The sequence below is a fragment of the Geotrypetes seraphini genome, chromosome 1 (genome assembly GCF_902459505.1).
Source record: "Geotrypetes seraphini chromosome 1, aGeoSer1.1, whole genome shotgun sequence".
Lineage (NCBI taxonomy): Eukaryota > Metazoa > Chordata > Amphibia > Gymnophiona > Dermophiidae > Geotrypetes > Geotrypetes seraphini.
The window spans coordinates 130178870-130193839 of record NC_047084.1 but is presented as its reverse complement, the minus strand read 5'-3'; the positions used below and the strand labels follow the sequence as shown (position 1 = coordinate 130193839).

General features: G+C 43.7%; 1 protein-coding gene across 9 annotated transcripts in view; it reads left to right on the top strand.

Moving 5' to 3' along the window:
• KIAA1109 (KIAA1109 ortholog) overlaps positions 1-14970 on the top strand; it is a 908505-nt gene that overhangs the window by 207264 nt on the left and 686271 nt on the right. For all 9 annotated transcript variants that reach the window (XM_033938537.1, XM_033938601.1, XM_033938589.1 and 6 more), the window contains exons 23-24: positions 4336-4464; positions 9199-9318. In XM_033938537.1, coding sequence (XP_033794428.1) covers positions 4336-4464; positions 9199-9318 — 249 coding nt within the window. The remainder of the gene's footprint in view (positions 1-4335; positions 4465-9198; positions 9319-14970) is intronic.

The window sequence follows — 14970 nt, the reverse complement described above, 5'->3', positions numbered from 1 at the left end:
ATTAAGTATTAAAAGCATCATTAAACAAAAATGTTTTTAATTGGATTTTAAATTTTACCAAGTCTTGTTCATTACGTAAAAAAATTGGAAGAGCATTCCAGGTTTGTGGGGCTGTTACAGAAAATATAAATTGTCGTCTGGTGTTTATAAATTTTAATGAGGGAACCGTCAGTAAATTTTGATCAATAGATCTTAATGTTCTAATTGGTTGGTACGGTATTAGTAGTTTATAAATGAAAGCAGGTGTCTTATACAGTAAAGTCTTGAATGTAAGTAGACAAAGTTTATACGATATCCGATGGATGACAGGAAGCCAATGAGCGTTTTTTAGCAGAGGGGTAACGTGATCGAATTTTTTAGATTTAGTTATGAGTTTTATTGAGACATTTTGGATAATTTGCAAACGTTTAAGTTCAGTTAGTGTTATACCTTTAAAGAGAGCATTACAGTAATCAAGTTTGGCTATCACTAAGGAATGGATGAGAATATTTAATGATTTTGAGCAGAGAGATTTTGAGATAGATCTAATCCGTCGTAATCTATAGAAAGACGTTTTAACAATATAACTAATATGATCGTGGAAATTCAATTTAGGATCAAAGATTACTCCTAAAATTTTTATGTTATTAACTGTCTGTAATGGAACATTATCTATAGTAATAGGAGCAATTAACGTCGGATTTTCTTTCCATGGAAAGATCATTAGGTTTGTTTTTTTTATATTAAGGGCCAGTTTATTTGTGTTTAGCCATTGGTAGACCTGGTCGAGTTTCTTACTGATCTCCTGAATGGCAGATATGTTGTTAGTGTCTATAGGGTGTAGAAGCTGAATATCATCTGCATATGAGAAGACTTGGAAACCTATAGATTGACACAATGTAATTAATGGTGATAGAAAGATATTGAATAATAAAGGAGAGAGAATAGACCCTTGGGGAACACCGAAAGTGGTTGATGTGAATTTAGATTTAGAATCTTTGAAAAAAACAGAGGAAGAGCGATCTGTAAAATAAGAAATAAACCAAGAAAGAATTTGATCTGTGATCCCAATAGATTGAAGTCTGTTTATGAGAAGTCGATGATCAATTGTGTCAAAAGCAGCCGAAAGATCAAGTGAGATTAATAAAGTAGTTTGATGGTGGTCAAGGAAATAATGAATGGAAGTGGTCAAACCTATTAATGCTAGTTCAGTACTATGGTGTTCTCTAAAGCCCCAGATCCAGCTTCTCTCCCTTCAGACCATTACCTACCATCTCTCTCTCTCCTCTGTTCCTGGCCCCATAAGCTGTCCCCCATGTCCAGTCTGGCACTTCTTTTATTACTCTCCCCCTTTGTACTTTTATAAAAATAAAAAAAAAGTTAGTCCAGGGAATTTCCTCGGCCCAGCATGTTCCCCCTCTTCTCTCCATTCCATTCCGATATTGCCTTCACCTTCTGTCTCGCTGAAAAATCCGCTGGCCTCAGCTGTGATTCAGGAACGTTGGCCGTGGCTCCCCTTCCTGCTTTCAATCTGCCGCGGTTCTCCCCCTCCTCCCCCCAGCAGAATGTTTCTGAATCGCTGGCGAGGCTGGTGGATTTTTCAGCAAAACAGAAGGCGAGGGCGACATCAGACCGGTCCCTTTCTTCCTATCTCCTTCCCTACTTCCCTGTGCAGCAGCCGTAGCATTCCCTCTCCCTCCATTAACAGCCAGAGCCCCCAGCAGTGTAACTTCCCGGCGGCTCCTCTCACGATTGCCGCCTTCTCCGAAGCAGGAGCGCTCGTGAGAGGAGCCGCTGCAGCGTCTGTGAAGTTGAAAAAAACTTCGGCCCGTCTCCGTGCTCGGCTGCGGCGGGCTACAGCTGCCGTGGCCTGCAGCCGCCAACAGCCGCCTTGGCTTATTTTTTTTGTTGTTGAAAGACGCTGTGGTGGCTCCTCTCATGATCCCCACCTGCTTTGGGCTCGGGGTCTTCCGGTGTTGGAGGAGCGGAGCGGACTTCTGGAGGCGATCGGGTGGGAGGCTCAACGGGGATTGGGGGGGGGGAGGGGCGAAGACGACGACGACGAAGAAGAAAGAACCGTAGGCGCGCATGCGCACTCCTGCAATGCCACGGACCTACAGATCAGGGATTACAGATCACACAGGTCTTAGTGCGCATGCGCGTCTAGCGTTTTATTATATAGGATGGAAAGATCATTGGCGGTACAGAATAGAAAGTATAATTTTATAAAAATATGGGAGCCATTAACTTCTTTTTGTCATGATTAATGCCATTTTTCTATTAATTATACACCATTTAGTGTTGAAAGAGGGGAAGGGTTTAATGGGAGGGTTTATGATCTTATAATGAATAATGTGATTAGAAGGAGGGTGGGGGGAGGGTTACATTTATATTTATAAGATATAATGATAAGATGTTCAAGTGGTCTAATTAATAGTGTTTATTATGAATTCTGTACACTTGATGAAAGTTAAAAAATGAATAAAGAATTAAAAAAAAAACAAACAATCAAATAATTTGTACAAATTACTTGACATTCTAACAATTATTGTCAAATGCATATAAAAAAGACCCCTCCCCCACCCATCCCATTCATCAGAAATAAACCCATTAAATCACATAACATACCTCCCCATCCCCACATTAAATATAGTCCTATGTAATAAAAAGGTGTCCAAGGTGTCTAATCATTAGAATATGCAATCAATGGCCCCCAAATCTTTTTAAAAGTGTTATAATTTCCTTGCTGTATATAGCAAGCACTCTCTCCATTTTATAAATATGATAAACTGAATTCCACCAAAAGGTATAATTAAGTTTAGTATAGTCCTTCCAATTTCCAGTAATATGTTGAATGGCAACCCCCGTCAGTATTAACAAAAGTTTATTGTTATTTGCTGAAATTTGACTCTTGAATCTCATAGACGTTCCAAATAAAATAGTATCATGAGGATAGGGCAACATGATTTTCTAACATTGAATTAATTTGGGACCAAATTAACTTCCAAAAGGAATTGACAAAGGGACAGAAAAAAAGTAAATGATCTAAAGTCCCAACATCTAAATTACAATGCCAGCATCTATTAGACCTAGAGCTATCCAACTTCTGCAAACGTACCGGAGTCCAAAAAGCTCTTTGCAGCAAAAAGAACCAAATTTGTCTCATAGATGCTGACCTTGTAGTTTTTATTCTCCAAGACCAAATCGTGGCCATTGAGAAGCAGAAATTTGGTGTTTGATTTCAATGCTCCAAATATCCCTAAGACCAGTTTTTTGTTTTTTATTCAAATATCCATACAACAATTTATACCACTGCGCGGCTTGGTGACCCAAAAAATCCGCCTGAAAGTATACTGAGTATTAAGATCTTTCCATTCAGGGAACCCCTCCTGAATAGCTTGCTTCAGCTGCAACCACTTAAAGCTTTGTGATTTATTTAATCCAAATTTATGTTGCAGCTGTGAAAAACTAAGCAGTGAACTATTAGAAACAACATCATTTAATGTCAATATACCTGCAATAATCCAATGCTTCCAGACGATTTGAAAACCGCCAATTTTAATCTTGGAGTTTAGCCAAATGGATTGATTTAATGATTTAGAAATTGGATTTGGTGATAGATTACTAACATATTTTCAAGTTCTCCACGTATCAAGCAATATTCTATTGTCTTTATATTTCCTGGGCAATTTTATACTTATTAGCTTAGATGCTGGTGTCTATTCTCACTGGGAGTTTAAAGCTTTTTGCCAATTGGTTTTGGTTCAGTTCTCTTTTATATTGGTGGATATTTTGAAATATTTGCTGGGCAGATTTGTAAAACTCTTATTTTAATGTATTTTAAATTGTATGTTTTAGATTGGAGAATGTGGAAGGGTGTGAAGACTTTTCCAAGGCACTGTAAATTATTTTTCTTGCTGTCAATGAATTGGAAGGGAAATGACTGCTTAACACACAATAGGAGATTTTCAGTTGAAGAGAGGCTTTGATTTTGGAAGTATATGTTTTGCTGTCTACCCCGAGGGCTCCTTTTACAAAGCCGCGCTAGGGCCTTAATGCGCGGAATCGCATGCGCTAGCCACTACCGCCTCCTTTGGAGCAGGCGGTAGATTTCCGGCTAGCGCGTACTAATCCAGTGCATGCATTAAAACTGCTAGCGTGGCTTTATAAAAGGAGCCCTGAGTGAGAAACAGCAGCATGAGAGAATGAGGACAAAAGTGCCCGAGGGGGTAGACTAGGAAACAACAGAACCCAAGGTTTTCGCTGTCTTAGCAAGTACAGTAATGTGATCTCCTTATTTCTTTTACGTATTTGAAGTACTTCGTATGATTTCAAGGTGCCATTGTTTACCTGCAGCTGGCTTGTCTGCTGGAATGGGGCCAGATGTTTCTGTTTCATGTGATGTGCAAAGAGTTTCAACTGGAGCGGCCCAAGTCTCTTATAGTCTGCCAGCATGGCATCGATCGTCGCTTCTGTGAATCCAAGGTATGGTAATTGTTTCCACTGGATTACATTTTATAACTCTCAGGTGCATAATTCAGTATTCTTTTGACTTTTAAAATAGGTCTGTATTAAGCCTTTAGCTCCAATATTTTTATATTCTTCTTAAAGAAATGTCAAAACAAATCTAGGAATCACAAGATTACACTTAGGAAACATATACAGTGGTGCCTCGCATAACGGCCGCCTCGCACAGCGAACGCTGCGCACAACGAACTTTATGTCTTGATTCGTACAACGGACTTCGTTTCACACAACGAAGTCGCCCGAGCTGCATCCTTCCGGGGTTCCTGCGGGGTTGGATCGCAGCGGGGTTGGTCGAGCCGCGAGGGTAGTCTCCTTCTCCTTACCTGCCCTGTCGCAGCACACAGCCGAACGGAAATCTTCCCGATGTCAGCGCTGACGTCGGAGGGAGGGCTTAAGCAAAGCCCTCCCTTCCTCCGACGTCAGCGCTGACATCAGGAAGACTTCCGGTCGGCTGTGTGCGGCTGCGGCAGGGCAGGTAGGAAGAAGGCAATGGCGAACGAAAGAGGGGGGAGGGGGCGGTCCGCCCCGAAGAATGTGCACAGCTGGTCAGGTCCCCCGATCGACCGACAACAGGCCCGGCCGACAAACCTCCCTGCCCTGTAGCCGCGAATCTAAATTACCTCTTACAGCAGCTTCAATAATCCAGCTGCTGTAAGAAGGTAATTTAGATTCGCGGCTACAGGACAGGGAGATTTGTCCGACCAGGCCTGTTCTGTTGTCGGTCGGGTGCAAAAGCGCCACAAAGGTGGAGGCAGGGAGGGAGGAAAGGTGGAGTGGAGAAGAAAAGACGCTTAAGGGGGGAGAAGGCCGCTGAAAGCACATGTTGGAGCAGGGGATGAGAGGGAGGGAGAGAAGGGGAAATATTGGACAAGGGCAGAAGGGATGCTAAATCATAGGGTGACAGGCAGAGAGAACAACAGGAAAAAGAGTGGAAGCAATCTTGAACCCTGAGGGTGAGGGCAGAGAGAGGTGGTGAGATGATTGATCATGGGGAGAGGGACAAAAGGGAATAGAGATGGGATAGGAAGATAGTGGAAGTAAAAGGACAGGGAGATGTATGTTTTTAGATGTATCTAAATAAAAATAATAACAAAAAATTTATCTTTTTTTATGTCATCTTAGCATATTTTATGCTACAGAACGAATTATTTTTTTTAACATGTATTGTTATGGGAAAACGCGTTTCACATAACGAACTTTTCGCATAACAAACTTGCTCCTGGAACCAATTAAGTTCGTTGTGTGAGGCACCACTGTAACTGATTTAATCAAATTTTGATAATAATTAATAAAACAAACAAACAACAACTTAGCTGAGAAGCAGTTCTCTGTCTGAGTTCTGCAGTTGTAGTTTTCTCAATATCATGCTATTGCTAAAGGGACCTGGCATTGACAAGGAGGGTTTTCTGTGATCGCCCGAGTGCTGATACTGCACTATGCCCACGAAAGCGTTGCAGCTGGCTAAGCTTAAACAGACCACGCTCTCACCCAAAATGACGGCGGAGATGATCCCTCCTAGAACCACAGTCACACTTCAAGAAGAAATTGTGCGGGAGCCTACCAATCACCTCTCAGCATTGAACGACAACAAACTTTCCAAGTTTCAAGCTTCCGTAGATGAAATAAAAGACTGTGTGCTGCGACAGAGGCTGCAAATTTCTCAGCTGGAACATCGAGTGTCTGTACAAGAGGACCATGCAGGCTAGTCTGCCAGCTGACTCCAGTCTTTGGAACATAAGGACATAAGAATTGCCGCTGCTGGGTCAGACCAGTGGTCCATCATGCCTAGCAGTCTGCTCAGGCGGCGGCCCTTGGTCAAAGACCAGCACCCCAACCGAGACCAGCCCTACCTATGCATGCTCTGGCCCAGCAGGAACCCGTCCAACCCTGTCCCAAATCCTCGGAGGGCGTTTTCCCCTACAACAGACTCCGGAAGAGCGCTCCAGCCCTCCACCACTCTCTGAATGAAGAAGAACTTCCTCACATTCACATGGAATCCATCCCCTTTCAATCTCAGAGAGTGCCCTCTCACTTTCCCCACCTTGGAGAGGGTAAACAACCTGTCCCCATCTACCAAGTCCATTCCCTTTAGTACCCCGAATGCCTCGACCACGTCCCCTCCCAATCTCCTCCGCTCCAGGGAGAAAAGGCCCAGCCTCTCCAATCCCCCACTGCACGGGAACTCCTCCAGCCCTCCAACCATCCCAGTTGCTCCTCTCTGGACCCTCCCGAGCAGCACCGTGTCCCTCTTCATGTATGGCGACCAGCGCTGGACGCAGCACTCCAGGTGAGGGCGCACCATGGCCCGGTAGAGCGGCATGACAACCCTCTACAATCTGCTTGCGATCCCCCTCTCCATCATTCCCAGCATTCCGTTTGCCCCTTTGCCGCCACTCAATGCAAGCTGCTCATGGCTCATTTAGAAGACCAGGAGAATCGGGGGCACAGGAACAACTTACGCACTATAGACCTCTCTGCAAAGGTGCTGAGTTGTGGCCGGTGGTCGCCGGAACAGGTGGGTCTGAACATAGCGAGCACCCTTATGCGGATCCATCAGATTGGGAGCCTGCAACTGGGTGATTTGAAGTCTCACCCTGTTATAGCATGCTTCTTGAATGCTGCGATTAAAGATAAAATATTGGCCCTGTACCGCAAATCAAGATCACTGGAGTACAAAGGCATAAAACTTTTGTTGTCTAATGATTACTCTCCAGCCATTGCCCTAGCCGCAGGGTGCTCGCCCCATACTGTACTGAATTACGGAAGAAAGGCCTAGGCATATGGTGAAGGTACAAATTCAAACCGAGTTGGACTTGTGGCTGTGTGACTCTGGATTAATAATAGGAAGGAACCGTATATGCTGGGAGGAGAGAAGCTGATATGCACGGACGGGGAGAGGGACCTTGGGGTGATAGTGTCCGAAGATCTAAAGGCGAAAAAACAGTGTGACAAGGCAGTGGCTGCTGCCAGAAGGATTCTGGGCTGTATAAAGAGAGGCGTAGTCAGTAGAAGGAAGAAGGTGTTGATGCCCCTGTACAGGTCATTGGTGAGGCCCCACTTGGAGTATTGTGTTCAGTTTTGGAGACCGTATCTGGCGAAAGACGTAAGAAGACTTGAGGCGGTCCAGAGGAGGGCGACGAAAATGATAGGAGGCTTGCGCCAGAAGACGTATGAGGAGAGACTGGAAGCCCTGAATATGTATACCCTAGAGGAAAGGAGAGACAGGGGAGATATGATTCAGACGTTCAAATACTTAAAGGGTATTAACGTAGAACAAAATCTTTTCCAGAGAAAGGAAAATGGTAAAACCAGAGGACATAATTTGAGGTTGAGGGGTGGTAGATTCAGGGGGAATGTTAGGAAATTCTACTTTACGGAGAGGGTGGTGGATGCCTGGAATGCGCTCCCGAGAGAGGTGGTGGAGAGTAAAACTGTGACTGAGTTCAAAGAAGCGTGGGATGAACACAGAAGATTTAGAATCGGAAAATAATATTAAAGATTGAACTAGGCCAGTTACTAGGCAGACTTGTACGGTCTGTGTCTGTGTATGGCCGTTTGGAGGAGGATGGGCAGGGGAGGGCTTCAATGGCTGGGAGGGTGTAGATGGGCTGGAGTAAGTCTTAACAGAGATTTTGGCAGTTGGAACCCAAGCACAGTACCGGGTAAAGCTTTGGATTCTCGCCCAGAAATAGCTAAGAAGAAAAAAAAAAATAATAATAATTTAAATTGAATCAGGTTGGACAGACTGGATGGACCATTCGGGTCTTTATCTGCCGTCATCTACTATGTTACTATGTATAATCTCAAGCTCTAAATGGTGAATTGCAGCGAGTCCCTATGCCGTGAAACACCCGCTTCAAGAGTATTATCTGTTTCTACAATGGTGTACCTGCTTTGTTTATATGTGCCTCTTCTCAGGGAGCCTGATTCAGCATTGGACCCGGGGGCTCTACTATGGTGAACTGCCCATGGGTCTCCACTGGGATGGTGAATTGGGGCTTTGGGAGCTCTCGTGCGGATACCAGCAGCGCATGTCACATGCCATCTCTGGATTTCCTTCCATTATTGGAGACATGGTCTTTCCTATCTTAAACTAAGTGTTAATTGTGGTTTATGGATTGGTAGATTTGCTTTTTTACATGTATGCCAACCAGTGGTATATTTGTATAGGCCTTTCATTTCCTCTGCATAGCCTCACTTTAGTGCCTACCATAGAGGGGGGAGCAGGGTGCCAGGGAATGTTTATCTGATTTTTGGGGGGATGGGGTTTGAGTGTGGGGGCAGGGCCTTCTGAAGTGGGGAAGTGTGTATTCTTGTTGTAGGTTTCCGAGTCTCGCTAAGTATTTGTATTTTAAAACCGATGTTTCAGCCACAGTGCTGTGGCTTTTTTCAGGGTATGCTCTGAGGTCTGCAGTGTGTGTGTGAGAGATGGGGGAATGTGTGGATTCTTTGGCTGTGGGGAGGGGGGGAGGGTGTTCTAGCAGGAAGGATTTTTCAGAATGAAGTTTGCTCTCCTCTGAACTCTTTGCGCCTGATGAGGTCTAGCTGGGGGGGCCTCACACAGGTTTTTCTTTTCTTGCTGTTTGTCTTGGTGCCTTGTTTAAAATACTACCAGATCCTGCCCTATTGATCTTTATGCATCAACTAAGTATTGAAGGTCACTCATTCTCCCCTTTCCCTTTGTTTCTCCAGCTTGTTTGTTACCCTGGACCGTGTCCGACCTCTGATGATCTGAAATACACCATGGTTCGCCTGGCAGCAGATGGAGCAGATCTTTATATTGTGGAGCACGGTTGTGCAACAAACATTAAGGTAGCAAAATGCACAAATAAATTAAGTGATAAAAAAAATCATCAGGAAAGGGGGTGGAGAAGTTATAATTTGCTTTAAGACCAGTGCTTCTCACCCCAGTTCTTGAGTATCTTCTGGCCAGTCATCTTTTCAGGATATTCACCACACGCATAAGATATTTGTGTATGATGGAGGCAGAACCCCTAAACATATTTTACATATATGTGCATTGGAGGTGTTTTGAAAAATCAGATGACTTATTGGGGTACTCTAGACTGTTTTTTTTTTTTTTTAAATATCTTTATTCGTTTTTACATTATGCAAACAAGTGTACAATAATTCAAGTCATACTATACATTCTTCACTTGAAACTCTACATTCATTTTATACCATAAACTATCTCCCCTCCCTCCCTTTCCATATATTACCCCTCATAATGTCATAAAACCCACCCATCCCTCCTCCCCCCTACATATATTTAATATATATATATAGACTGTTTTTGAGAGCTCACTTGCAACTTACTTTGAACTTGCTCCTGCATATGGCATGATCTTTACTGAATGATCTCTCTTGTCATTTCTCTGCTGTGGATAGATTCTCTTCTCTTGCCTTACTCTCTGTAACAGATGGGGAACCTCTAGTGGTTTAGGGCCACGCTCACAGATATCTTCAGTAGCTTTGCATGGCTTTGATTCCTTTGCACTGTCTAATTTGTGCAAATCTATTTCAGATGTATTCATTAAGGATATCCTGGAAAGCTGATCAGTGCATAGCCCTTGAGGGTTGGATGTTCTCCTCCGCTGCAGCCCAATTATCTTAATGCTGTCATATCACAGCTTTATCTTTGCTGCCATTGATGTTGTTGATGGGGATGGTGTGGGTTGTAGGGAAGTTTTTGGTTGTCACCTTACCCTAGGTATTGGCAGTCATATCCTGCCCAATGCTGCTACTACTACTGCTGCTTATCCTTTCTATAGTACTGCTAGACATACATAAGAATAGCCTTACTGGGTCAGACCAATGGTCTATCAAGCCCAGTATCCCGTTCTCATGGTGGCCAATCCAGGTCCCTAGTACCTGGCCAAAATCTAAGGAGTAGCAATTTTCCATGCATTATACATTAAAACATTCAAGAGATAGTCCCTGCTCAGTAGAGCTTAAAACAGACAAACAGGACAAGTAGGAGGGTCAGAGAGTTTCTCAGAGAGGGAATGATAAAACAGGCATGGGTGCTTTACAGGCAAGTAGGAGTTAGGAGTTAAAGGCAAGCTAAAAAAGTGGGCTTTTAGACTATTGTCTGCTAAGCGCCATTTATAGAATTATGCCTAGCGGCACCTAAGCAATTGTAGGCACTGGTAGGCATTGAATCCTTAGGCACATTTCTTGGCCTAAATGAGTATGCCTAACTTAGGAACCGAAATCAAACTATGCCCCAAATCCGCCCTTAACCATACCTACTTTATCCCAGGACAAGCAGGCAGCATATTCTGACGTATGGGTGACGTCATTCACAGAGCCCCGATGCAGACAGCTGCAAAAGCACTTTTGCTTTAAGAACTTTAGAAAGTTTGTGACTGACCGCACCGTGCATGTGTGAGTGCCTTCTCACCTGACGCAGGGCACGCATCTCATCAGTTCTCTGTTTTCTGCAGAGCTGCAAAGTCGTGTTTTGAACACTTACCGGGGTTTTTTGTGCCTTCTCGCTTGCGGAATCTTTGATCTTTTCCTACTTTTCCTTCGGGATCTTCTTTTTCTCTTTGAAAATAAAGACCTTGAGATAAAGATGGAGCCAGACTCTAAATTTTCAAAGGAGTACATGAAGAGTTAGAAATCAAACATCCTCCTAAAGAATTGCTCAAGCTTCCTTTGAATGACACCCTGAAGCACACCTTTTGTAAGAATTTGGAAACCCCATACCCTGTGCCAGCAACCCCTAGAAAACTGGACTCTCAGTATAAAATGATTTCCTTGACCAGGTTTCGAAAACCCCCAGTTGTCTCACCAGTCTCTGGAAGTGGAGTCTACTCTAAAGAAGTCAGCCCCTTCTAAAGTTTACGCTATGATATCTCCAAAATTTGATAAAACGCTTATATAATTTTTAAGCGATTTGCATTAAAAAATGATATTAACAAGGAAGACATACAAACATTACTAATGTTAATGTGACTTACAAGAAACATCAGGAGAAAAAGGAGGAGAAACATTCAAGATAAACACATTAAGGGAGGGAAGGGTTTTTAGCCTTATCAGGCTAGTTTCTGGAAAGCATCATTAAACAGAAATGTTTATGAACAATTTTGAATTTATCTAACTGCCTTTCTTCTCTTAAAAGAGACAGAAGTCGATTCCAAGTTTGTGGGGCTGTAATAGAGAAAATTTCTGCTCTTCTTGTATTTATGATTTTCAACGATGGAATTGTTAAAAGATTTTGTACCACTGATCTAAGTGTTTGTGAAGGAGCATAAGGCAACAGCACCCTGTCAAAAAAAATAGGTTGTTGAGTTGGCCGGATTTTAAATGTCAGAAGTGCTAGTTTGTAAGTTATCCTATGTGGAATTGGCAGCTAGTGAGGGTTTTTTAGGTGGGGTGTGACGTGATCAAACTTTTTTGAATTAGTGATGACTTTTATTGCTGTGTTCTAAATAATTTGTAAATGTCGTATTTCTTTATGGGGCAAGTTATTGCATAAAGAATTTCAATAATCCAATTTTGAGATGACCAGGGAATGTATTAATATATTGAGGGATGTTGAATCCAGTACTTTTGCTAAAGATCTAATCATTTTTAATTTAAAGAAGCAGTTTTTTTGTGTTTTTTTTAAAATATCTTTATTCATTTTTAACTCAAATAACAAGTGCACAAAAATGTATCATAAATTAATTCCAATATAGCACTGTAATATCTAACACATAAAATCTAATAGTATAAAAATCCCCACCCACCCACCCTTCATCAAATTCTCAACCAGAAAACATTATACTATATTATGCAATATATTATAAACATAGCTTTTTAACTTTCACCCCAAATCCACCCTCCCCCTTGAGTGTGCTAGATAAATCTAAAAAAGAAAAGAAAAGAGTTGATGCCTATTCATCACAATACTTTTCCAATACTTTTTTTTTTTCTGTCTTAAGACCACTTTATTGAACTAGGCTACATCTTTAACATTCAATAAATGTTAAATAACAAATTCTGTTCAATATCTAATATAATAAAATGGTAGGACGCGCATGCGCACTAAAAAAATCGTGTTCCCTGGTCCCGTCGCGGAAACACGAGTGCGCATGCGCGCCTACTACGTCACCACAGCCTGCTCTCCACCTCGCGCCGCTACAGGCCCCACACTCGCAACTCACACATCCGCTGCAGCCTAGCAACTCCAACCACAACCTTCCCCCCTCAACCGCCTAGGAGCTGCGGCGGGGGCTTTCAGAACAGAATATGATTACCATCTTTCTTTAGGCAGCCCCGGTTGTTTACTTGGATTCAATGTCAGCATTAGGGTTCGCCGGCTGCCAGCCGTGAGAGGAAGGCCGCCGCAGCCTCGCCGCTAGGTAGGGGGACAACAATCGCGCTTATGCTCAAGCCGCCGCCACGACTCCTCTCTCGAACCGCACCAGGATCCAGAGAGGAGCTGCGGCGGGGGCTTGAGCATAAGCGCCATTGTTGTCCCCCTACCTAGCTGCGAGGCTGCGGCGGCCTTCCTCACCCGGCTCACATTTAATCCAAGTAAACAACCGGGGCTGCCTAATGAAACCGGTGCTTGGCCCGCCAAACAATTCCTGCCGTTGCTGAAATTTGCCCCACCGTTCCTTCCCTTCCTCCATCAGGTCAGTTCAGCTCCGTCTATGTTAAAAGCCACCGTAACACGTTCCCTCTGCCGCGGTCCCATATGTCAGAGAAGGGGCAGGACCAAGGCAGAGGGGAACGTGCTACGGCAGTGGCAGACCTCCGATTTCGACGCGGCTCCTTTTAACATTGGTGGATTCACTGCACCTGATGGAGGGAGGGAAGGAAAGGTAGTTGGGCGCTGTTGAGCCCCTCTTTGCCCTCAGACCCTCTCCTAACTGCTCCCTCCTGCCTCAGACCACTGGGGGGAGGTGCCTGTCTTCAGCTGCAGGGATGGAGGGAGGGAAGAAGAAAGAAGGGGCCCTGGCAAGCGAGTTATCAAAAGCCAACCATAGCCTGGGACCCCTACATGATATGAATAATGACCAGACAACAAAAGGTAAGAAAAATAATTTTATTTTCTGTTTTGTGATTACAATATGTCAGATTTGAAATGTGTTTTGAGGGAGGCTGCCACCGCGGCTTTGAACAGAGGGGTACCATTTTCGTGGGAGCCGGCCTTCGGAGAGGCTTGGGACGCGGGGATGGATGCGGGAGGGGCTGCCACTGCGAAGAGCTTTGGTGGGGGAGCCAGCCAGACCGCGAGTGTGGGGACGTTGTAAGCACGGATTGGTCAAGGAGCCACCGCTTCCGAGGCTTTGAAATTGCTCTCCCACCGTCACTCCCTCCCGCCCTGCTCTGCCTCTGCCCCTGCCCAGGTTCAAAAGCAGGAGAGGCGGTCATCTAGCACCCGTTAATCTAACGGGCTTAAACACTAGTAGTAAAATAAAGTGGAAAAGCTTCCGTGTTCACTTTGTACATTAAAACTAATACAAGAGCGACAAACTCTAATTCTCATACATAAGCAGAAATTGACAAATTATGATTCTTGTTGATTGCAGTAGGCCCCACATGAAGGTCTAGGCGAGGAGTCAGACACTGGAATCAGATCAGCATCAAGATGAGTAGTGGAGGTTCTAAGAGTTCAGCAGAGAGCTTTGGAACAAAACATGAGTGTAGCAACCAGGTGCATATTTTTAAGATGGAAAGAGCAATAGCGTTACAAAAAGGGAATTATAATAACTTTGCAAAGATTTGGGGGCCATTGGTAAATAAGCAGTTTTTGACGGTAGAGCTGATCTGATCACGATAGGTTAATTTGTAATCTAGAATGATACCTAGGTTAGATTGGATAGTAGAGTTATCAATAATAATTGGACTTTTTTGTGTAAGGCCATCCTTCCAAGTAATTAACATTATTTTGGTTTTATTGAGATTGAGGGCCAGCATATTTGGCTCCTTTTACAAAGGTGTGTTAGGGCCTTAATGCGTGGAATAGTGTGCTCTATGTTGAATCGATTTTTATTATTATCAAATAACACAGAACAGACCAATAGGTCAGAACCACAGTAACAAAGGAAAACAGCAGAAACAAAATAGGAGATCCAACAATCCCACCCCCCCCCCCAAACCCCCTAGTCTGAAACGAGAAAAAGCGAGTGCAGTAGGCTTGGACTCAGATAGCCCACTGCCCAAGACAATAAGGAACACCAACACAGAAAGAAAGAAGGAAGAGAGCAAAGAAGAAGAAGAAAGAAAGAGAAAGAAGCATACCTGGCGCCCCTCAAGGATGGAACACAAGCCCAGGTCTCCGAAAAAGTCACAAGGAATTTAGAATGTCACTTCTAGCCCGTGGTGAGAGTGAAAAAAGGTAAGAATCCCAGATCCGAAGAAAGAGTCGCCTCCGTCGTAAGCTATAAGACGCATCTTTACACTCCAGCAGCAGCAGAGCATGCAAACGGTTCCTCCATTCCCAAAAGGATGGAGAAAGTTCCCCAA